Source organism: Mesoplodon mirus (genome assembly GCF_964341445.2).
Source record: "Mesoplodon mirus genome assembly, chromosome: 14".
Lineage (NCBI taxonomy): Eukaryota > Metazoa > Chordata > Mammalia > Artiodactyla > Ziphiidae > Mesoplodon > Mesoplodon mirus.
The window spans coordinates 17995682-18021157 of record NC_138990.1 but is presented as its reverse complement, the minus strand read 5'-3'; the positions used below and the strand labels follow the sequence as shown (position 1 = coordinate 18021157).

General features: G+C 44.0%; 1 protein-coding gene across 1 annotated transcript in view; it reads left to right on the top strand.

Annotated features, from left to right (window-relative positions):
• Positions 1–25476, top strand: part of AFF3 (ALF transcription elongation factor 3) — a 553308-nt gene that overhangs the window by 72809 nt on the left and 455023 nt on the right. The window contains exons 3-6 of the mRNA XM_082641946.1: positions 18256–18330; positions 20666–20786; positions 21806–22118; positions 22248–22633. Of these exons, the coding sequence (XP_082498072.1) occupies positions 18256–18330; positions 20666–20786; positions 21806–22118; positions 22248–22633 (895 nt within the window). The remainder of the gene's footprint in view (positions 1–18255; positions 18331–20665; positions 20787–21805; positions 22119–22247; positions 22634–25476) is intronic.

Genomic DNA, 25476 nt, shown 5'->3' with positions numbered 1-25476 from the left:
TTCCTGGATCAGACTTCACTTTTTAGAGCCAGGCCTTGGTACTTGACAATAACCATCCATTAAAATTAAAAAAAAAAAAAATCACATGAGGCAATTAGTGTGGGTGACATTAATACGTCATGAATGGTGAACTTGAGTGACCTTGATGAAATGAGGGAACTCGGGTAGTAATTAGATCAGTATATTATGTTGCTCTCTTCCTTAGTTGCCCACATATACCTTTTTAGGATTCTTTGTAGGCACTAGATCAAAAGCCAGACACCTGTATTTCTTGGTTCTTTGTCATGTAAAGTGTAATTTAGAGTCACTCAGACTCTTTGTTTTAAAGAGAAATGTTTTTGTCATTGATGCTCTGATATAAATGGGTCAGCATTATCACCCCTCTGGAAAGTTTAGTGTTCACAGATAAAAACAAAAAGGAAAATTAGGTTTCAGTGGACTTTCATGGTAATGGGAAAAGCTAGTTGTTCTAATGATTTTATTTATTTATTGTTTTGAATTCTGAACTGAAAAGAGATGGGTGTATTTGAAAACTGAAGATGAGAGTCAGTCTGTTCAACTGATTTTTGTCTCTTTAGCTTTAATTTCTGTATTTAGTTCTTTTTTTTGCATTTAAGTCTATATTTATATGTATGTTAATTCTTTTGTTTTCTGTGTATGTTAATTCTGTCTTATATGTGGTTTTTTGTTTGTTTGTTTGTTGTTTTTTTTTGCGGTACGCGGGCCTCTCACTGTTGTGGCCTCTCCCGTTGCGGAGCACAGGCTCTGGATGCGCAGGCTCAGCGGCCATGGCTCACGGGCCCAGCCGCTCCGCGGCATGTGGGATCTTCCCGGACCAGGGCACGAACCTGTGTCCCCTGCATCGGCAGGCGGACTGTCAACCACTGCGCCACCAGGGAAGCCCTATATGTGTATATTTTATATGTAATGCCATTTTATATTTCCATTTCATCTTACATTGTTATTCAGTGTACTTTTATGTGTTCTAATAAAATCATTGTTTCTATATGTGTTTTCTGATTGACAAGTTGAAGAAGGAAATTGATTTTTTTCTTGGTCGTAAAACTAAGTATAGAGTCATACCAGAAAGCTCTTGGAAAACAAATAGAACAATCCCTTTGTCAATGTGAATACTTCAATTTTTCAAGCTACTTGCATGACTAGAGTGATAAGCAATCCTAGAACAAGCATTTGATATTGATTTGCCAGTCTCAAGTAACAAGTTACTGCTTCACTTCTTATTGAGAATTGAATCAAAATAATTCTGTGCTCTAAATAATACATATCTTGAGAATTCCCTTGCATGATTTACGTGCTGCAAGGTAGCAAGAATAAATAATGAAGAGTCATACGACTTTAGATAAAGGTTGTATATTATTACTACATAATTTTATTGTATAGTAAATCTTAATTTGGAATACACAAAAAGCTGTTGCAGAGGTTCTTAAAAAGTTTTAGAGGCACATTGTATTATAAGAACTTGCATCTTTTTTTATTAATCCAGATGAATTCTTAGCCATATGGCCTTTATTGTCCAATAAAAATCGCAAGTGGGAAATATGTTGCTTACAAAACATAGACCGTTTTGCAAATCAGAATTGATTATCATTCAAAGCTGATATTAGAAACAGAATTCTATATTGTTTCCTCTTCTCAAAATTAAAATATGAAGTTATAATTAGGTACTCTGTGTTTCATATAAAAGTCAGATAGTATTTTTTTGCATATTTTAAATTTATTTCCAGAATTTACCATCTGGTAAATGGTTTGAGTTAATTTTAGAGAGTTGCAAGTAACTGAGATGTTTCATATGGATTTGACGATTCATGTAGCCCACATTTGTGTGTGTGTGTGTGAGTGTGTATGCAGTAAGCTTGTCATAGCTTAGATGTTTAAAATAAATCCATTTAATCTTAAATCTTTTTCTTCTAACCTCTCCTCATACCCCAAGGCCATAGAAGTTTTGGGGCCAAGGTAAAAATTTTTTTTTTAATAATGAAGTTTTATTTCTTGCTCATGCTAGATGTTCATAATGTGTCATTGTGAGTGGCTGCTCTCGGTGACATTGACATCACTCCCCAGGTGAAGGGAAACTCCTGTTTCTTTTTTGGGGGGGCTGCGTTGGGTCTTTGTTGCTGCGCGTGGGCTTTCTCTAGTTGCAGGGAGCGGGGGGCTACTCATCGTTTTGGTGCGCGGGCTTCTCATTGCAGTGGCTTCTCTTGTTACGGAGCACAGGCTCTAGGCGTGTGGGCTTCAGTAGTTGTGGCACGTGGGCTCAGTAGTTGTGGCTCACGGGCTTAGTTGCTCCATGGCATGTGGGATCTCCCTAGACCAGGGATCGAACCTGTGTCCCCTGCATTGGCAGGCGGATTCTTAACCACTATACCAGCAGGGAAGTCCCAAGGAAACTCCATTTTTATGCTTCCATATTTGGCAACGGAGGAAATACAGACATGACATATACAAGGATATGCATACTTATTCCCAAACTAGCTCCCAAACAATTGTGTGTGGAATTGTGTGGAAATTAGCAAGCCGATTCCAAATATGTATGAAAAATACAAAGGTTTAAAAATACCAAGACAGGGCCTCCCTGGTGGCGCAGTGGTTGAGAGTCCGCCTGCCGATGCAGGGGATACGGGTTCGTGCCCCGGTCTGGGAGGATCCCATATGCCGCGGAGCGGCTGGGCCCGTGAGCCATGGCCGCTGGGCCTGCGCATCCGGAGCCTGTGCTCCGCAACGGGGGAGGCCACAACAGTGAGAGGCCCGCATACCGCAAAAAAAAAACAAACAAACAAACAAAAAAAAAAACCAAGACAGGCTTGAAAAAGAAAAAGATTGTAGGACTAACTCTACTGGATAGTCAGATTTTATTATAAAGCTGTAATAATTAAGACATATTTTGTTGGCACAGGGGTGGGCAGATGGACAGATGAAATTGAAATGAGAATCCAGGAACAGAACCACACATATATAAAGACATAATTTTTGGCAAAGGTTGGGACTGCAGAGCATTGGGAAAATAATGGTCCTTTCAACTAATAGTGCTGGGTCATTTGGATCACCATATGAAAAAAAATTAAACTTGATCCATACATTTCATCAACATCAATTTCAGGTTTTTTGTTTGTTTTCTGAACTGAACTTGGTTTCACACGTAGTATGAGATAGGGCTCAAGTTCAGTTCATTGAGTTGATTAGATCATGGACAGAACATAGATCATTGATTAAGTTTAGTAGAATGTCTCCAGAGCATCAGAAATCTCTCTCGGGCATCTATCTAGTCATTATCCTTTCCTTTCTTCCCAGGGATAACCACTATTTTGAACTCCAGCACTATAGTTTACTTGTTTTTGTACATCATACAAGTGAATTATATAGTGGAATTGTATAGTACATCTTCTCTGTATTGCTGCTTTCACTCAGTATTATGTTTGTGAGATTTATTTATGTCGTTGGGTATAGCTGTAGCTCTTAAGGAGTGTAGAGTTATGCGTCACCTCCCTAAAGGTAGGGTAGCTATGTAAATTATTTGTAGTCATTCTGCATGGGAGATTTATTTATTTATTCATTCAGTTATTTGTTTATATAAATATGGACTCACAGATATCTCTTTTATACTTTGGGCTGTAATCCAGTACTATATTTTTTTGCTGAAATTGCTCCAGCTTTGGCTGTTGGAAACCCTTTCAGTTGACTTCTGTATCCTTTTGACATATGCCCATCATTGTGCTGTTGTAGTTAATGTTTTGAGCACTTTTCTTGCTTTCTGGTACTACACGTTGCTTCACACCTGTCTTGTATATTTCCTGCCTCAGTCCGAGAATCAGCTGTTTCTCCCGGAAGCCCTGGTTTCCTTTATTGAAGAATGGTGTTAGAAACCAAGATCTGGCTTATTTCCCTTAGTATAATGTTCTCAAGGTCCATCCATGTTGTATGTGTTAGTTTGCTAGGTTTGCATGACAAAATATCACGGACTGAGGGGCTTAAACAACAGAAATTTAGTTTCTCACAGTCCTGGAGGCTGAAGTCAAGGTTAAAGTGTCTGCAGGTTTGGTTTCTTCTGAGGCCTCTCTCCTTGGCTTGCAGAGGACAAGCTCTTGCTAGCTTTTCCTGTGGTCTTTTCATGTACAGGCCTTCCTGATTTCTCCTTTGTGTGTCCAAATTTCCTCTTCCTATAATAATTATACCAGTCAGATTGGATTAGGACCCATTCTAATGACCTCATTTTAACTTAATCACCTCTTCAAAGGCCTGATCTCCAAACACAGTCACATTCTGAGCTACTGGGGGTAAGCCTTCAGTATATGAATTTTGGGGGGACGCAGTTCAGCCCATAATGTTGTGTAGCACGTGTCAGAATTTCCTTCCTGTTAAGGCTGAGTAATATTCCACTGTATGTATAGACTACAGTTTGTTTATCCAGTAACTCATTGTTTGGGTTGTTTCCACCTCTTGGGTGTTGTGAATAGTGCTGCTATGAACACGGATGTACAGATATCTCTTTGAGACCGTCTTTCAAATCTTATAGGTGTGTACCTACAGGGTTCCAGTTTTTCCATATCTTTGCCAACACTTGTTATTTTGGGGTTTTTTTGAGAATACCCATCCTAATGTGTATGAAGAATAACAAATATTTAATATACAGCATCAAACATACTAAGTAAAAACAAAGGAAAAAGGAAATTTTATTTTTTCTGTTTCTCAGAAATAACCAGTGTTAACGTCTTGGTATTCTCTTAGATTTTTTATATATGTATGTGTGTATATGTGCACACACACACACACACACATATATGCTTATGTATAAATTTAACAAAACCTTAATCACATTGCTTATATAATTTTTATCCTGTTTTTCATTTAATATTACATTATGAGCATTTCTTCTGTCATTAAATATTATTGAAACACATGAGTTTAATGGCTACAACATACAAAATAGTTTCATTATTTTCTGATTATTGCTCACAAGGTTGCTTCCTGTTCCCCCTGTTATATACAATTCTCTGATGAAAATTTCATCTCCACGTATCTCTGCATTTCTGACAATTTTGTTTGGCCGGATTCCTAGAAGGGGGTTAGCAAGGTAAACAGTCCTCTTTAAAGTTTCTGAATATATACTACAAAATGCACAATTGTTTCCAGCCATGTGGGAGACACCCAACACTTACCGGGATTGAATATTATCTTTCCAACTTGTTTTTAAAAATCTTTTCCAATTGAGTACATAAAAAAATGATTTCATTTTGATTTAGTTTGCATTTCTTTAATTATCAGCGAAGATGTGCAGTTTTCACATATTTCTTTTTTCTCTTGTGAATTTAATATGCCTGGTAAATAATTGACATGGCTAGGAAATGGCACATTGGATTTGCAGAATTACCAATATTTTTATAGATGCTGTTAGAGATGCGATTAGTCACAGCCTTTAATGTTTAAGAAAATGTGATATGTCTAATAATATTAAGAGATGGTGTTGCATTTATTAATGATAATTTCGTTGCTCTGTAAGACTTGTAAAAACTAGTCAGAGACAAACTGCTTGAAACATAAATGTTGGAAACAAAGGAAACACATAATCTGAAGAAACATTCATTTTAATCTAAAATTCCAACTTGAAAATAAATTAATATCATAAATAGTATTTCTCAAACAGCAAACGAAGTTTGATTAGATGAAAGATAAGGAGACAGTTTCACACAAAAACTGGAAAGAGTACTGGGGAAATTATAAGGTAGGAGAGAGTTGGAGGGCAGTGGACAGTTAATAAATCCGTAGCCAGGAGAGTAGGGTTCAGAGTTCCTGGAGGACCTTGGCAGTTCACCAAACCCTTTCTGATGTAAATTGTTACCCCACTGTAAATCGAAAGTCCCAGATGCCCCTGCACTCGGGTTCATAGTCTTGAGGTTCTGTATGTCTTGGAAGAAGCAGACAAGTTGAGTTCCTAAAGGGAAGTTCCCAGAGCTGCTATCAGATGACCTGGTGTCTTCTGAATTATCCTTGGGAATCATGCAGGTAATTTGTCTGAGGCCCAGATGATACTGGGGCAGGTGCAGTGAGAAATTAGATGCTCTCCGGGTGAATACAGTGATTTTTTTTTTTTTCTGGCATGCCTAAGTACAGGGGAAATATTGAGAGATTCAGAAAGTTCCTGCTCGATGTAGAGTTCGGTTGGATTAAAGTCTGTAACTGAGGTGTGGAGAGTTGGTTTAGTTCATCCTTGGGGAGGGGGTGGGAAGGAGAGAAGGAGAGTGGAGAAAATAGGCCTGGCCTGGTAGGGAGAGCCAGGATCCTGGTATAGTGTAGCATGTGACTTACTAATCATGGCCTTAATATTACATTTTTCACGTTTATAGATACTTCAGAAGGGGAAGAACAAATTAAAACTGTTAATATTTCTAAGATATAATGCTTTTTATTCAAAAAGTAATATGTGGCTATAAAATATCCAAGGAAGACAGAAGAGTATAAATTCTTCCCCATCCTCACCACTCCATCATTCATTTCAGAGATAACTATTTAAACGTTTTTATGTATGCATAAACACACGCACATTATTTTATGTCAAAGAGATTATATCGTCCTTCCCTCTACAACTTATTCTTTTCACTTTATATGTCTTGGATATTCTCCAATGTCTGTACATTTAGATCCACACCATCCAGTAGCTACATACTCTTCCATTGTATGAAGTACTGTAGTTGGTTAACCAGTCTCCTAGGAATGATATTCCACTGGTTTTAAATTTGTATTTGTTCTGTAATTTAATTAATCATTTGTTTTGCGGTGATATCCTAAATATGAATAGTATATTCCTAAGTAGGAGATGCCTGGGCCAAAGTCAGCATTTAGTGACGGCCTGCTCAGGCCACCTATCTGAGATGGATGAGGGGTGGTATTTCTTTCTGCATTATGGGTGTTTTAATCACCTTCCATCCAGCTGTTCGTGGTACTTCACGTTGGCAGAACATGTTCACATTTCCAAACACCCCGTTCCCTTCTTACTGATCAGCATGCGGATTGGTTTTGTTTACCGTGCCTGAGCTGAAGGCCTGCAGCTTGGAGTAGCTCCCAGCTACTGCCCCTGGGTCTTCTCCCTCCTAGCTCAATGGTGACGCCTTTGAACGAAGAGGAGAGTCCTTGGAAGTTATGGGCCCAGTGGGAGGAGATAGTCTTGTCTAATGGGAGGCTTTGCTATGTCATTTCTATAATTCCAAGCCAACTCTGAGTCCTTTTCTTCTTATTTAAGAAAGCTTCAAGTTCAGTAATTTTCTAGGATGTTTCCCACTGAGATGTTACAGTATCTTCTATAAATGCATGTAGATTTTTCATTGCCAAAGGACATCATGACACTTCATGTCTCTTTGTGCAAATCTTAAAGAAAAAATTATTTGGTAAAGCCTAGCTTCATCAACGCCTTGAGGCTGCTGCTTTCAGAATGTACCTGAAAGGCACTTGTGTGTCCAAGTATGCGCTTTACTGTCCCGGGAGGACCAGACAAATCCACTCCCAGTTCTGCTTCTCCTCCCTGACTTCAGTGAAGGTGGGGTTAGTGCAAAAGAAAGTTGGCGATTCATTCATCCATCTGTTCATCCACTCATTCAACGAACGGTCATTGAACGTCTTCTGTGAGCCAGGCTTTGTTCTCAGCTAATTCTGAGGGGTGCGGACATTAATAAATTTATCCTAATATCACAGAGCTACTTACATTACCTGTGACATTGGGCTTACTCTGTTGTGTACGGGCATATGCGGGAAACATAAAAAAGAGACAGAAAGAGCAAGAGCTGAGGGAAGAGAGGAAAGGAGAGGAGGAGGAGGTGACGTTTTAAGAGAACGTGAAGCAAACCTGTTGTCAGAACAGACTTAGTGAGTGTCCTCTTTGAAATGTTTCTTAAAGAATTGTGATAGTTATCATCATGTGTAAGCAGCCCCATACTATATAATATTCTGAAAGTTCTAGGGAATCAAATAAAATAGTTTTATGATAGATTGCATGTCTAGTTGAAATGGAGAAATGTGTAAGTGATACAGCAGCCATGGGAGGACCCCTTGGTTTTCTGACACTGTGTTATATGGATATTTAGAATCAATCATCTTTAGTGTCACTAGCACAGAATGAATTATAGAAATGTAGAGTTCAAATAATTCATAATTCTCAACATCTTCCTCTAAGTCAAGCGTAATTGACTACAGAATTTTCACCCTGGGAAGATGGAGGAACGTCCTCAGGAGTCTGTGTCAAGGTGTGGGCCATAGACTAGCTGGCACTTTGTATATAGTGAGTGTTAACGGAACATTTTTTGAATAAAAATATATTATTTTAAAAACTTAATTTGTCTTTAATATTCAGAACTTATGCAGAACTAGAGTTTTGATTCTAACAGTTATTGTTTAGAATAACGTTTAAATTTTCTAAGTCCTACTTTTTCATTGAAGAGAGGTCTTTATCTGTAAAATAAGCATAAGGATCTGTTTATGACACGCAGATTTTATTTCATTATATATATTCATTTACTAAAATGTTGCGTTTTGCATAAATAAGGGGCACATAACAGGTTTGTAGAGAGGGATGAATATGAGAACAAATACAACTTTCTTTATAAACTCTCCAGCACCAGACAGCTGGCCAATATTGGCATTATGATGATTCTCATTATTATATTCTATAACCATAAAGAATATTTTAGGATCCAAGATCTGAGTGGATTTTCATTCTGTTTGTTCAAACTGTGGAATATGTATAGGCCACATTTTGATAAGGAAGGAGGAAAAAAATTAAACAACCATTGAGCATCTATTTTTAAAGCATTGTTCTCATTGCCAGCTCTGTGCTAGGCAGTATTCTAGGTGCTGGAAATACAGAAAGTACACATAGGCCCTCTGCTTGTGGAACTAACCATTAATGGAGGATTCAGATAATTAGTACAAGAAATGTGATGTGGAGGCCGTAGGTTTCTATGTAGGAGTTATGAAGGGCCCCCTGGGTCTGTTGGGGGCGTCAGGGAGTGTTTCTGAGAGGGAAACACCGCTAAGCTGAGACCTCCAGGGTCAGGAGGAGGGGGCCAGGTGGAGAGCAGAGGTGCTGAAGGCACAGAGAATAGCACACACCTGGGCTCAGAGATGGGGGTATTGAGGGCTGACAGTAGGGAGAGAACAGGGGCCGGATCCTGCCAGGCTGTGGATGCCAGAGTTGGATTCTGTCCAAGGGCAGGGTGGGACCAGAGCAGTGACGTGATCAAATCTCTGTTTCGGAAACCCCACTCTGGCTTGACTCTGGAGAAGCCATTAGACTGGGGCAGGCAGAACAGCTGGGAGACCCTTTGGGAGGCACTGCCGGCGTCTGGAGAGGGCCCAGGGTGGCCTGGACTGAGGAGCGGGCGGTGGAGGAGAGAGCTGGACCAATCTGAGTGACATTGACAGTGCTGGGGACTGATTGGAGATGAGGGGCAGGGGCATGGGAAACGGAGCCAAGCTGATTCCCGCCTTTCAGGCCCGAGCAATGAAGTGGCTAGTGGTGCTGATGTGGGCAAACAGAATGGAGGCCGAGGCCGGGGTGGCAGGTGGAGGTGCGCTCGGGAGACCGGCTCTGTGTGTCTGTGGGAAGCCTGAATTGGGGAGACCACGTGGATGGTTGGATAATTGGGTCTGGAGCGGAGAAGGGAGACGTGGGTGCCCCTTGGAGCCTTGCACGTGTCATCAACGTGAAAACGGCACCTGCAGGCAAGGAATGCACAGCGTCAACCAGGAAGAGGCCAAGCCTAGAGCCTGGAGTGACAGGACATTTTACAGGAGCAGCACAGAAAGAGAAACAGGCAGGCACACTGGGGAGTAGCCCGAGAGGCAGGAGGAAAACAAGCTCACATCCCCGCAGCCTGGGGAGAGAGCTCGTGGAGGTGGTGTTGGCCGTGCGGAGGGCTGGGCAGTGAGGAGTGTCCATGGAGGCCCCGCGAGGAGGGGGACCTTGCTGTGAACGCAGATCACATGGGTTTCGGAGAACCAGGCACTGGAGAGAGAGCAGCTCTGCAGAAATCTGTGTCTCATAAAGAGCAACAGCCCGAGGAGGGCAGGGGGTCAGGCAGGCTCCTCCTTTTCTTTCCTTCCTTTTTTCTTTTTTAAAGCTGAGGGCCTTGAAGGGGTTTATTTGCTGTGGAGAAAAAGCCAGTAGAGACCCAGATGGTGACCAAATAGGGGGAAGTGCATCTGTGGGGAGGTGGAGGGTGGATGGAAGGTGGGGAGTAAAGGGAAGGGGCTTCAGAGCCCAGGGGGGCGGGTCCTCGTGGCGAGAAGGAAGGATTCGCCCTGAGAGAGGAGAAGGGGAGGCCTGAGGTCCAGGTGAGGCGGGCGGAGGACCGGATGTTGAGGGGGCCTCTGCCCGGGGGCTTCTGTTTCTCTGTGACCGAGGAAGGGAGCCCTGGGCCTCACACTCCAGTCCTGCTTCCCTGGGGACCATGGAGGCTCCATCCTCGGGGTCGGGGGTCAGGGTCTGCATTCCCTTTCAGTCCTGAGGGTCACTACTGTCTTATTTCCCTCTTTGCTGCATGCTGTACCCACCGAGACTTCAGGCTGAGCCGGATAAACTGCCTTGTACCAAAAGAAGCCATTCTCATCTTCAAAGCAGGGCCTCCTTCCCTCCCAGATGAATGGTTGAGTCCGTTTCAGTAGTTTCTATCTGTGTTGCCCACATGGAAGATCCTGGCGGTGGGCCCGTCCGCTCAGACGTGGGAAGGTGTTTGAGGCCGTGCCTGTCCCTTTAACGCCCTCTCCATAAGGGGAGCTCTCTTTGCTTTCATCCTGGCCTGGGGCTAGTTTTGTACCTCGGGAGCCCAAGCTGACTCTTCCCTGCCTTCGGAGACTCCCCTTCAGCAGGTCAGTGCGTATCTCGGTCGTGGTTCTGGGAGGACACCAAGTCGAGGCGTCGGGCTCAGGAGAAGCTGGAGCCGTGTGTTCACGGCTGGTGTTCGGGGTCGCAGGGCTTTCCTCGTCTTAGGAGCCTGACCCCTCGGAAACGTCAGGAAGTTATATGAGGGGACTCGGCCACCCTTCTCCCCCCACCCCCGACATGGGCACCACGCCCATGACCCTGAGGGGCGCGCAGGGGTGCTTTGAGAGAGCGTCCTGGTTACAACATAGGCACGCTGGAAAATAGGACCCATCCTGTGTTCGGCTTTAAAATCCTAGGAGCTGAAGGTTAGCACCTGACGCTGTAAAGTGAAAACGAAATTTAACTGAGCATTTCGTGGAGGAAAAGTAATTTATTGGCTCTACCATGAAAAGCCCTGGGAGTAGGCATCCTTCTCACCCTGGACGCCAGTGAGGGATGCCGGCTCTGTGCTGCGGGCTGCCAGTGGGCTCTTTAGAAGCACATAGTAGGGACTTCGCAGGTGGGTCTCATTTGGTTATGTTACTGCTTTTGTGAGGCTCTGCTGTGTCTTTATATTCTACCAAGGAGAAGATGGTAAATCAGGGTAATTGCTTCATCCCAAGGCACTTTTATATCGTAAAGCAAAGAAGTCCTGTGAAGAAACTCAAATTAACTTCGGCTGTTGATACTATACGGAGAGCCTCTTTGAAAGCTGCTTGTCATACAGCCTGGCGGTTTATCACGGAACAATTCCATTAGAACCTGACACTTGTTCTCAAGGCACCAAGACTTAGGGTCCCTCAGGAAAAGCATTTAACCCTTGGCAATGCGAAGCTGTCATTTATCTGTCATCTCTCTAAAAACTCACTGGAGCATGTTTACGAGAGAGATTTGGAGCAGTCATCATTTCCACTGAATTAGAAATAGATTTGGGCTTCAGTAAATAGTCAAGAAACAGTAAAGTGTCCAGGCCCACACTGCAGAAGTGGCCTGGCGCTGCTAGTTCCATTATAAAATGCACTTACCATGGTATTCCGTAATTCTCAAGGAGCGCACTGAACAGAATTCAGCGACTGGAGTATTAGTTAATTGCTAGTGCTGACTCATTTGAATTGCTTATCCCAGTTCTATTTTATAGGCTTTAGAAGAATTGTTAAGGTTCACGTGTATCCACCAAGGAGGCTTAGCAGACCTTAGAAGAATGAACTGAAATTGTCACGATCTGAAAATTAACACCCTTCTGCCTGGCATTTACAAACAAAGGATGGGGGTACCATTTGTCAAAGCCCGTCAGTGAGCGGGTTCCCCAGGGAGCCAGGCCAGCAGAGTCGAAGAATTCAGTCTCTGGTGCCAGACTGCCTGGCTTCAGACCCAGGCATTGTCTCTCACTGGCTGTGGGCACTGGACAAGTTAGTTAACCTCAGAGCCTCTCGTTCCTTCATGGGTGGACAGGGAAATGTCTCTTGGGGTTTTAAAGACTATTAAATGAAATAATGCACGTGAAGTCCTTGGTACAGTGGCTGCAGATAGTAATAAAGGGAAATTGGTATTAGCAAAATGTAATATGGGCCTGATGGGTCTGAGATGATGGTATAGATCATCCAAAAAGGCTAGTTTTCATTGGAATATTTACTGACTAAATTTTTCTGTGGGCGTCTGTTACTTTATGACTCCCTTCAATTTCCTAGTTTCACAAAAGCTGTGGTACAGGAGAAGTGATTATGGCACAAACCAGCTTCAATTCTGTTCCCATTCTTGTAGAACAGATCGGCAGCCCTAAGGCAGAGATGTATAAATGCTCTGAGTTTCAAGATTGAATTAAGATTGTGACAGCCTTTGTGGTCAGAGACAAACAAGTAAGGTTGGGCTGACCTTTCCAAGATGTCCCTGGTGGAAGTAATCAAGGGCGGGGGGGGGGGGCGGTGAAGCTTCCAAAGCTCATGGTGAGCCAGAGGCATAAAGCTGTTGGGGGAAAACCGAGTGAACAGGCGTGGGAACTGGAATTCAGTGACTCGAAGCGAAAAGCCTGGTGTAAGTGAGCAGGGTCCTAGTAATGTTCTTTAGGATTTAAGGGTTCGTCGTATGCGCTGTTGGCCAGTCCTCACTCCCCAGCAGGTCTTTAAGCACCAGCCTCACCACCACCACCACCACCGTCACCACGACCACAGTCACCACCAGCACCATAGCTACAACAGCTCAGGGCCGTGATGGACCCTGGTTGGGAGCGTCCTTGCTTCCTCACCAGTCTCTGTCTCCAGCCCCATCTTCTCAGCCTGACTTGCCTCTATCACCCGCTCAACTCCCTGGCCACCTTTCTGCCCTCCAGTCCACTGGCTCTGACTGCAGACCAAGGAAGGAATTTGCAAGTAAACTTCAACAACCTTGCTTTTCCCTGATTTAAGGAAGGATTACTGATCTTTTAGCATTTGCGTTAAACATAACAAGAGACGTTAATTAGTTTGACCCATTAACTTTAAAGCAGTCGTTATCATTTTGGAGCGCTTGATTACGTTTCCCTAACTCTACACAGTTGCTGATGTAGCTGCCCCGAAGAGCAGGAGCGTGTCTGTGGAACATTCTTCCCCTCGTCGTTTGGTGCCTCTTCTTCTTCCCGTTGGCCCTTGTGACCTCAGCCCCCACCCCGGGGGCGGGTGAGCACGGCATCCCAGGACTGTCAGCATCCCAGGACTGAAGAGACCTTCTCCTCCGTGGTCCAGCTGATGGAGGCCAGCCCTGATGCAAACTGCAAGGAAAGGGCGAGGGAGTCTGGGAGTCTCCTTTCATTCTCCCCTGCGTCCATCCTTCACTTATTCACTCCCAACCGAGCCTGCTTTCAGGAAGGGATCCGGTGAACTTATTTAGGGCGAGGTAGTTTAGCAGCGGAGCAAACCAAAGAAATGAAACTTTGAACGTGGAATTCCGAGTGGCTAAAGAAGTAAGATGGTGTGGTGAGGGCAAAGGTCACCTCCTCCGAATACTCTCAAAGGCCCCTTAATAGTAATTTATGTATCTTGTACTTCTGAGTCCTCCGTCTTCCCCTCCCTCTCCTCCACCTGCCCGTGTCTCAAGACCCAGCTCAAAGCAGCTCTCTTGCAGGACGCAGTCCTGACTCCTTCTGCATGCCGGACCACAGGATGTTAACGTTCTCTGCTTAGAAGGGCCCGTTCCTCTCCTCCCCCTGGCCCCCTAGACTGTTAGCTTCTCAGCAGCAGGATAGGCTGGTTGCAGCCCTAATGATCTTCCCAGTATCTGACACAAGGGCATTCAGGAGGCATTCAGAAATGCTCTTGGACTAAAGTGAATTGTAGTTCTGCCATTTGAGGAGGACAGTATTTTTTAAACATGGAGAACATGGTAACTTGATCCAAAAGACAGGTGAAAGTTTTCTCTTTCTCTTTTTTTTTTTTTCCATTGGAGTATAGTTGTTTTACAATGTTGTGTTAGTTTCTGCTGTACAGTGAAGTGAGTCAGCTATGTGTATACATATATCCTCTCCCTCTTGGACCTCCCCCCCCCATCCCACCCATCTAGGTCACCACAGAGCACCGAGCTGAGCTCCCTGTGCTATACTGCAGGTTCCCACTAGCTAGCTATTTTACACATGGTAGTGTATTTACGTCAAACCTAACCTCCCAATGTATCCCACCCTCCCCTTCCCCCGCTGTGTCCACACGTCCATTCTCTACATCTACGTCTCTATTCCTGCCCTGTAAATAGGTTCATCTCATTGTCTTCTCCTTGAATTCACTCGTTTCCTAGATCCCAACCCTGGAGATACACCAGTAGGTAGAATAATGGTTTGGTTTTTTTTGTTGTTGTTTTGGTTTGTTTTTTTAAGGATGAAACACTTTGATGATTCTAGTCAAGGGGTGCAATGAACCACATATACCCTTGGCTGAAAGCCTTTGTCATGGGAGATGCAGTTTGTTTGAAGCGAGTGGTCAGATTTGAACGGGCTGCACGTGGATCCGTGCAGGAAGGAGGAGGAGGGCAGAGTCCCTCTCTGGCCAGTGGGTCTACTGGGTCAACTCTGGGGCTCAGTTGCAGAGGCTGCTGTGCCAACTCCAGTGCCTTCCCTCCAGGAGGGCAACTTGGGCACAGATTGGAGTTGGCTGATGCCTGGGTCAGATCCGGTGAAAGTGATGACACTGTCAGCCCTAGCAGGCTTACTCTGGAATCTGTCATTTCTTTATTCACTCACCCGTCCTCCATTCCTCTATTCTGTAGTACATGGATATCCTTTTCGTATGGGTGCTGTGGAAAGAGACCGATGTTTGTTTTTCGTTGTTTTGGGAGTATAAAAATAACAACCCAGCCTTTGTTCCAGAATTCTTCTTTTACTTCTGTCTGAAGGAGAGAGGACTTGCCTTTGTTTCACTCACCCTGCTTAGCTTTACTGTGGCTCACATGCACAACTGGTGGACACTGGGCTTGTAGACACCAGGGTGTGGGAAGTGTGGCCACTCCTTGGCTCTTAGGTCGGTCCTGTCTCCTGGATAGACCTGAAGAAAATACTTTGGACGTTGCTGTTCCTTCCACATGATGTATTCTTCATGACACTGTTTTGATGATCAAACTCTTATCCTAAGTTCCTCGATCTTTTTTTTTTTTTTTTGGCGGTACGCGGACCTCTCACTGCTGTGGCCTTTCCCATTGCGGAGCACAGGCTCTGGACGTGCAGGCTCAGCGGCCATTGCTCCGTGGCATGTGGGACCTTCCCGGACCGGGGCACGAACTCGCGTCCCCTGCATCGGCAGGCAGACTCCCAACCACTGCACCACCAGGGAAGCCCCATCCTCGATCTTTAAAAAAGTTAACCTAGGAGTATCTACCAGCTTTGTCTTTCTTCAAGGGACATTGTAAGGATAACAAAGAGACATATATGTGAAATGTTTTGAGCTCAGTGGAAGGGAGAAGCCTTGAGACTCAAAGGTATTACTGTTATTTAGTTCCATGCTGTTATCATGTGATTTTGGAAATGATGATAATAGCATATTTGGATAGCTTTTCCTCCTTAACCAGCATAATTGGCTTTGGCCACTGCCCTACAAAATACTTCACACGTCATCAATGTGAAAACGGCACCTGCAGGCAAGGAATGCACAGCGTCACCCAGGAAGAGGCCAGGCCTAGAGCCTGGAGTGACAGGACATTTTACAGGAGTGGCGCAGGAAGAGAAACACGCAGGCACACTGGGGAGTAGCCCGAGAGGCAGGAGGAAGACAAGCTAGCAGCCCCGCAGTCCCGGGCAGGGGAGAGCTCGTGGAGGTGGTGTTGGCCGTGCGGGGGCCTGGGCAGTGAGGAGTGTCTGTGGAGGCCCCGCGAGGAGGGGACCTTGCTGTGAACGCAGATCACATGGGTTTCGGAGTACCAGGCATTGGAGAGAGAGCAGCTCTGCAGAAATCTGTGTCTCATAAAGAGCAACAGCCCGAGGAGGGCAGGGGGTCAGGGGAGGCTCCTCATATTCTTTTCTTTTCTTTATTGTTTTTTTTTTTTTTTTTTTTTTTTTTTAGTTTTTATGACTTTTATTAAATCCTTACAAAACAGAATACAAAATTCCGCGTTGACAGTTGGTGTAAAGGAAAACTTCTGAGCTGTATCAGTTCACCTGGTGCAGTGGAGTTAAAGTGCTTGGATGTTTTTCCCCCACTTTAAAAATATTTGAGGCTTTTTTTGTCTTTTTTACACATCTTAACATTGAAGCACTGCTGTGCCCCCTTCCCCCAGCGCCAGACTCGTTCACAGTAACGGTTCTGGCCGGTCCTTTCGGGCCGCACTGTCGTTGTGACAGGGGGAAGAAGTGGCTGTCCCACCTTTGAGAGAGAGAGAGAGAAAAAAAAAAGGCTGCTCACAGCTCAGCTTTCCCGAGTAAAACGGCCATGGCGCCTGCAGCGAGCGGGAGTCCATTTGTTTCTTCTTTACAAAAAGGCAGAATCCCCGGTTTCAAAATGTGGAATCACATTTTCTGGGAATGTTATACATCTGCAATAAATAATAAATAGTCTCATAGCAGTTGGCTGCCTCTAATGCAAAATAAGTAAATACATTTGGTGACATCCATTTGAAGAGTATGATTCTTGTAATTGTCACAGAAAGAAGGAAGCACCTCACAGATGATAGAGATTTTGCCGTCTGCTAGTAACAAAGGAACATAACTCATAACATGAGGCTCTTACTGAGTTTAATGGATGTATGAGCATGCCAGGAATTGGAATTCTCTACTACAACCATCCCCAGGGAAGCTGACCTGACTTGCAGCACGTCAGGGGAGAAGGTTCCTTTGCTTGTAGAGCAAATGGCCTGTGGCCCTCATATTGCTGGGATGGCAGAAGAGGGAAGAGGGCTGAGTTTTAGTGGTGACACATCAAGAGAGAGGCGTGCTCCAGGATTGTGACAACCTGCCCAGACCTCACTTGCGATCAGTGGCACGGCGGACTCACTGTCGAGAAGGTACTGTCTTTACGAGTCAGAAGACGTAAAAGTTCAGACGCTTAGGGAGAGATGAGGGCTGGCAAGTCCACGCTTTCTCTTCCAGTGACATTTGCTTTATGCAGATGACATTTTAGCTTCCTGGGCCTGACATGACAGGAGGCGGGTGTGGTTCTAGTTCAGGATGAGTGGGCGGGTTCCTGTTACGAGACGCTGAATGCTCAGTGGAAGCGGCAGAGCTGAGAAACCCGAGGAAAGGCAGTCAAGAAGTCTTGCCTCTTGGGCAGGGTTTCCTTTGCCCTCCTCTGGAGAAGGGGGGACGGGTTGTCATCTTCGGTCATTCTGGTTTCAGCTGATGGTGTGGAGGGCACAGTGTGGCACAGGCGTTGTGGCGGTCCCGTGAAAGGTGGCCAGTGCGCTTCTGTTAGTAGCTCATGTGGAGGTGGTCCTGCGGGTGTTCAGTCTTCCTCGTATCAGAGGCCATAGGCTGGGCGTGCCAGTGGGACCTCATTAGAGAACTTTACCCAGCGGTGGTTTGCGTCTGGGAGCGCTTTTGGTTATCTTCCAGCTTAAAGGGGTTGGAAAATGAGGCAGGTTTACTTAAGGAGTGTTTCCCCCTCACCTCCGTCTTCTCCATATTTGGAAGGGATCCTTGACCTTGGAAATGCAGTGAGTCGGATACCTGCCTCATTGATTTGGGCTTGTATCCTAATGCCTCTGTCTTAAACATCCAAGTCACGTTGCAAAATCGGTAGGGTTTCAAAATGTATCTTCATTGCTACACTCTGCATTGTTCCTGACCTTTTCTTCACATGTCCTGTGCCCTTTGGACCCTGATGTCTTGTGCCCTTTCTCCCTGGCCTTTGGGAAAAAACTGACAAACTCGTGCACAGTAAGGTGCTGAGGGCTGATCAGGTGTAAAGTGTTTTCCCTTCTTGTGGTGTCTACATTTCTTACAGGGGTGAAGACATCTTAAACCAGAGGAGTGACTCTCTAGTTGTGGAATTTCAGTCGTCAGCCAGCAGATGCAGGAGGTATTATATTGGGTATGGGGGCTTCTCAGAAGCCTGGAAATCATCCTAAATGACCACCTGCTCCATGTTACATCAGGCCACTTCGTGCATCACACCAGTCTTGTGTGTTTGGTTGGCTTGACCTGGCTGAGGACAGCAAGCATGTCTGTGGGAGTCCCTGTGCATGGAGTTGCACACAGTAGGTGCTTCACAAACCGTACCTATCAGAGAGGAGAAGTACGATGCATGCAATGCAAGCTTGTTTTTCTGATTGCGAATGCTGGTTTTGGTCCAGACATTAGCCAGTTCATAGAAAACCTGCAGTGCCTCTCTTGGCTGCAGCCCACTTCATGCCCATCCACAGCATGAGTTGTGTATCCTCAGAACATTCTCCAATTGAAATCCATGGAATGTTCATGAAAGCTGGGGTTTCCTATTGCAGAAGCATATTGCCTGGCAAGCAGGGCAGGACAGTCGTGCCCTTCCCTTTGAATCTGAAGCCTGGTTCTGTGATTGAGTGTCATTCCCACCTCGTGCCTCCCTTATGCCAGTCACTGTCACCAGGGCCACCCCGGAGAGTTTCCCGTGACTGTGGGGTTGGAGCCATGAGCCTCGCCGTTGAGAGGCTGGGGCTGTAGCCTCCCTTTGCATGAAGGTCACTGCTTGGACTTGCAAATCGAGTAACTTTGGGTAATGTACTAAGGCTGAATTAAAATGCTAATAGGCTACATGTTCTGGGTATTTTAACCTTCCCTGATCTGAAATTTAAATGAAATGCCTTAGGTGCTCTCACAGTCTTGCCAGAAGCATATTTAGCATCACCCCTTAGACAGTGAATTTAAACTATACCGTGACCACACGGGCAGAGCTAGGAAGATAAGCAGTATTTATTTTATCATTTTATTTTATCATCATACTTGTGTCATGTTGCTGTAGGGGACGCAAATATCATTTTATTTGCGTCCTGTACAGCAACATGACACAAGTATGCTCTTTTACTCGAGATAGCAATTTAGCTGAAACACAGCGAAACAAAACCCCAAACCTCACTATTTTTTAAGTTTCTTTGAACCTGCAGATTCTCTTCTTATCATCACCATTTAATAGCAGTACATTGGATTTGGGGCACCTGAAGCTATGCCAAAGCCCTTTTGTAGATTTCCTTCGCATTTAAACCTCGAAGACATTGGGCTGCAGAGAGATTGCATGGCCTTTTCGTCATCATATCACTGGCTATGGCAGGACCACAGTCAGGACGTGGCTGTCCTGGCTCCCAGCTCCAGCCTCTGTCCACTAGATCAAGCTTGAGCTCTAAGCAAAGCGATGACAAGGTCGCTTAAACTAAATGCGTCTGCTTGAAATGCACACAGTGCTCATTTGGAGGTCATGGCAGTTCCTTACAAGGGGTAGTGTTAGTTCCGTTGTCTACACTGGGGCCAGATTTCTCTGTCTACTGAGCTGAAAAGTCTATTTCCTTCTGTCACTTAAGTCACTTTCTTATGATTAGTTGAATTAGCCTTTTTGTTTTTCCCTTACTAGGAGGAAGGAACACTGTTTTTTCCTTAAGTCCTTCTAGTTATCTGGTTTCTGGTCACTTTGTAATTATCTTGGGAGAATGGATATTAATTTTCTTGCACAAAAAGGCTGAGTTCCTTGATGACATACAGTGTTTCAATTTCTGTCCTCTCTCCCGTTGCCTGCACCCCTTCCTCTTAGCCCATTTTTCATAGTGAGGAAGAGTGATCGTGTGAAATATATCAGAAGGAAGGATGGATTCAGTAGGAGTTTGACAACTTGACTGATTAGCAGAGATCAGAAGAAGGCTCATAACAGTGAAAACCACTGCAGCATGGAGTTTCAACAGCTCTTTTGGGACCTAATTAATGAAAGAATCACTACTGAAACACAGCCATGCCAAAAAAAAAAAAAAAAAAAAAAGAGAGAGAGAGAAAGAAAAGAGCAGGAGCATTTCCATGTAACACTCTGGGGCCATGTCATAAGAGGAAATACGCTCATAATTTCTATTTACACATCTCTGTAATTACCTTCTGCTTGAAGATTATTTTCCATCTTCTCCTGTCAAAGTTGCTTAGATATTTCCTCTTTCACACATCAGGCAGAGAGGTCTAGTACTGGTTGCAGCTTGTCCTAAGGATTTTTTTTCCTCCCGAAGAATGGCATTCTCAGACACCCGAGTCATACTGCTTGATTAGACTGGCTTTCATCTGATCCATGTTCCCGTTACCATTGCCATTTGCCCGTGAGTCAGACCTCTGCATTCAGGTGAATGTTGTATTGAGCATTGCGTTTAACTTGTCTGTATGTGGTGGTTCTCCCTTCTTTCTCCCTGATGCAGTGTCTATGAACCAGACAGAAACGTGTTACGGAGGAAGGAACGAGAACGAAGAAATCAGGAAACTCAGCAGGATGACGGCACGTTTAATTCAAGTTACTCCCTCTTCAGTGAACCCTACAAGGTAGATGGTTTTCACTTGTTCATCTCCACCCCTCCTCCCTCCTCCCTCTCACCCTGTCGGCAGTCTTGACTACAGGAATTGACCAACCAAACTTCAGACAGCTCAGCCCCTAAGGATGGGGTCTTCCCTCACAAATTTTGGTGCCTCTTTCACATGTCTTAACTGGCTAGTCCCTCAATGAAATATAACTTTTGTTTAAGATGGAGATCTGCGTGCTATGACTTTTATCAATAATTGATTTCATCTCTGCATCAGTTTGCAAAGTCAATGCCATTTGTTGTGTTTTCTAAGCTATGAGGAAACAAACACTAAAAAGAGGTTGGGTTACATATTTGTCACCCCCAGATCATGCTAGGAGCAGGGTACTTGACAGGGCTCATAAGAAAGGAAATGTTGGATTGTTTCTCATTTATATCAAAGGCCAGAAATATAACTTCGCTTGCAAAATGAAGTAGTAGCTCCCCAGATTTCATTCCTGTTTTGGGCTGCTTGGGACTGGGGATGGTTCAGGCTGAGGGCTTCCTGCAGACTGAACCCCACACTTGTTGTAAGCTTCTCTCTGATTTCTTTTGCCTGTCCCTCTGGGTTTCTAACGAGAATAATTCTATATTTAGAAATTGGAAGCAAAATAATTTGAGCCAAATCTGAATTTTCAAGGAAAGCTTGCAGTGGGATGAAAAAAGAAAAAGGAAAAGAAAGTCTAGTCCTGGAAAGACTTAATCCAGACCAGGTTGTGAAGTTGCTATCATAAATTTCCTGATTTCCTTGGCTGTGGCACAGTACCAAGGAGAGATGCTTCATTCGTGCCCTCTGAGGCCATTAGCTGCGGTCCAGTCCTAGTGAGATACAGAGTGTTGACAGACGTCTTCAGAGACGCTGACCATTTTGATGGAATCTCTGAGCTCTCATTCTGAATGTGGCAACCCTGGCTCTTCTAGCAGTAAAGGCGCCTCTCCGTCATTTCCCGTGTTTCCATTGTCTGTAACAGGAGCATGGATGTTATGTTCTTCTTTTTCCAGACTAACAAGGGGGATGAGCTCTCCAACCGGCTCCAGAACACTTTAGGCAATTACGATGAAATGAAAGACTTTTTAACGGATAGATCGAATCAGAGTCATCTCGTCGGCGTTCCCAAACCTGGGGTTCCTCAGGCTCCCGTGAACAAGATTGACGAGCATTTTGTTGCAGATTCGAGAGCCCAGACCCAGCCTGCATCCATCTGCAGCACCACATCCTCCACCCCAGCAGTGGTCCCTGGGCAGCAGAGTAAGAGGGGCACCGTGGGCTGGCAGAAGGCCGGGCACCCACCGTCCGACGGCCAACAGAGAGCAAGTAAGCACGGACACAGGACGCTTGATTTGAACAGATCTGCTCACCCAGAGAACCATAATAAAAACCCTAACCCCTGTGTCTCGAGCCCCTCATCCTCATCTTCCTCTTCTTCTTCTTCTTCCAAATCAGCACAACAGGGCTCTCTCAGGACCTTGCTTGGAGATGGTGTTGGCAGACAGCAGCCGCGGACCAAACAGGTGTGCAACGTCGAGGTGGGTCTTCAGACCCAGGACAGGCCACCTGCTATGGGAGCCAAGCACAGCGGCAGTGGCCACTGTGTTCAGAACTTTCCTCCATCCCTGGCTTCAAAACCTAGCCTCGTCCAGCAGAAACCGACTGCCTACGTGCGACCGATGGATGGCCAAGATCAGGCTCCCGATGAGTCTCCGAAGCTGAAGTCGTCCACAGAGACCAGCGTGCACTGTGCGTCATACAGGGGAGCCTCCGCCACCAAGCCAGAGTCCGCCAGAGCCAAGGCCAAGCTTTCCAAGTTCAGCATCCCCAAACAAGGAGAGGTGAGTCTTTTCTCAACACCACTTACACGCATCCGAGTAGTTTCAAGGGACGAGCTGACTAGTTGTAAATTCCATTCCCATATATCTTTATTTCAGTGTGTGACTGAGGTCATGTGGGGTTTGTAGCCATCAGTATGGAAGGACGTACACATCCATATTGATTTCTTAAAATCTCAAATTGATTATAATCAGAATATTTTTAAGTACCAACCAGTGCTGTTGTGGTGTGTCTGTGTTAGGAAGGAATGCCTCCGTCAGTATAGTTCAAGGGATTTTGTGTGTGTGTGTGTGCACAAGCCAATGTTGTCAGAGATTTTATACACTGGAGTAAAAGTATGTCAAGGCTTTTAGTATGTAAAGAGGTTAATTTTTGTGTAAAAGAGTTCAGAAATTCAACGCTTTTGTCAGTTTTGAAATGTTCCAGGACAAATGTTCCAGGTAGACCTTATCATGAGTTTTAAAGTCACTGTTAAATGATTCAATATTGACTATGGTGATTATTCAAATGTTTCAGGTGTCCCATCCATATTAAAATATTTGAGATCCAGGTTGGTTGTTGCTAATCAAGTGAGAATTCTCCTTGTCCTATAAAAAGTGATCTTAGGTTATATGAAGAGAGTGAAATATTTTAGTTCAGAATCTTCTGGTTTACATTTTGAGTTTATTCTGAAGTGTTTTTTTTTTCACTGTATTACAAAATACATAGGATGGATGTATGGACTGTTAGACTTCAAAACAAGTAAATCACAATCACAGAGGTAGCAAAGAGGCTGCGGTCACTTGAACAGTACATCTGGATGGAAAATGAGGTTTTGTTTGAGAAAAGCACATCTCGTACTCTATTCCAAATTGATGACAGTTGTCCAGAACATGTGAAGAAAAAATATGACTGCACATTTTTTTTGGTTTGTTTTGCTGTGATATGGTATACCAACTAAAATACAACGTGAGCTCCAGAACATTGTACGTAGGAACTGTTCACTTTTTTTTTTGATATATTCTTTTCTAAAGATGGAATAACAGTGTGGCCAGAATATTCTTTGTATCTTAATTTGATCTAGTAACCAAACGAAACAAATGATTTGACATTTCTCATTGCCTGTCCGACAAGGCTGAGCTTTACCCATTTCTGAGCTCTCATCTCAGAAACTGCCCGGCACCCATTGGGAGATCAATGTATTCCCCTTAGAGAAGACACATTTATTACTCTGAAATGTTTACACAGGTTCTCATGAGGAAATTAAGTGACATGTACACCAGTAACTTCTTTTGATTATCCATTTATGATGGATCCCAAAAAGTGTTAATTAGGAATTAATGGAAGCAAACCGTAAGTTCTGCAAACATTTATGTTTTTAAAAATTTGTAGGAAACACACGTAGTTACCCTCTTTCAGAACTGAATTTGTCAAGCTCTTTGATTTTTGTTTTCCTCATCAAATAGCCTGTACTAGCCAATAAAGCATGACTCATTTTTGAACAGAGGTGACTAACCACCAGGATTCCCTTTATAATTTTCATTCCCAGTGATTCCTTGTTAAAATGATCTTTATGTACCAAAGAAACTCCAAGTTTATTAGGTAACAGTTTATTTACTTTGGAACCTGATGAGTTGATAAAGCTCTGGTGGAAAGCCTGTGTTTTGACAACCAGGGCAGCCTTATGTGGATGACTCTACAGTTTCATTAGGCTTTTGGGTATGTCCTTGATCATGTGGACACTTCCAGGATGCCCTTTCAGGACCCCCGGTTGGGAATGGAACCCTGTACAGGTGTTGGGTAATCACAGAAAGAGGGAAATGCCTGAGATAGAGGGTCAGGCCGAGAGAAATTAGAGCTTTTATACAGGAAGTGTTTCATTTCCCTCCATGACCTTGAACTCTCCTAACATTCTATCAATACGAGGTATGTTTCAAAGAGGCCAATCATAACATTGATAGAAAAGAAGTAAGAAGAAGTGTTGTTCCTGGAACAAAGTTATAGTCGGTGGGGTGGTGGTGGTGTTTTGGTTTTTTTTTTTTTTTTTTTGGTGGGGGAGGGTATACAGTCCTTATTTTAGCCAAAAGCTTTGCATATTATGGACACTATGGTAATTTGAATCTTGTAAATCTTGTGTGTTCAAACAGTCCACAGTTATAATAACAATATGACTCTTAGTGGGCAATAGGGTGCTACCTGGAAGTTTGGAAGTTACGCTTCCTAGCCTTCAGACTCAAAGGGTTTGTTGGCTGGTTGGTTGGTTGGTTTCTTTACAGTATGCAAGGGATTAAGAAATAACCTTTTGCAGATGTATCATTCAGTACTTAAAGGACGTTTCTATAAAGCCACAATCATAATAGAAATGGAAGAATTTTATCAACTAATTGGATTTGAGGGAATATTTGCTTTTATTTTTTGGAGGGTTTAAAACAGTGTGGCAAACCGTTTAAAAAATGTTAATGCCTATATATTTTTAAAACAGATACAGCCTCTATGAAAATGTCCTTTCATTAGTACTGACAATGATTTCCACTGAGAGAGGGAATGTGTGTTTTAGGAAAATTGACAGAGGAGATGACCTGAAGGGAACTTACATTACTTGACTACACTTTTTCAGGATGTTAGCCTGAGAGCAAGACTTAAGACAGTGTGAAGAATTTGGGGGCTAAAAGGAAGCATTGGGTAAAAGTGACATGAAGACAAGGGAAGTGAAAATATAGCTGTATGACACTGGATAGGGATGTTCCTCATAAGAAAATCAAATTAATGGCTAGGTGTAATGTGGTGTGAGGAATTAAAAAAAAAATTTAAGATGTGATCTCTGCCTCCAAGAAATTTATGTGAATTGAATAAATTAGACTCCAAC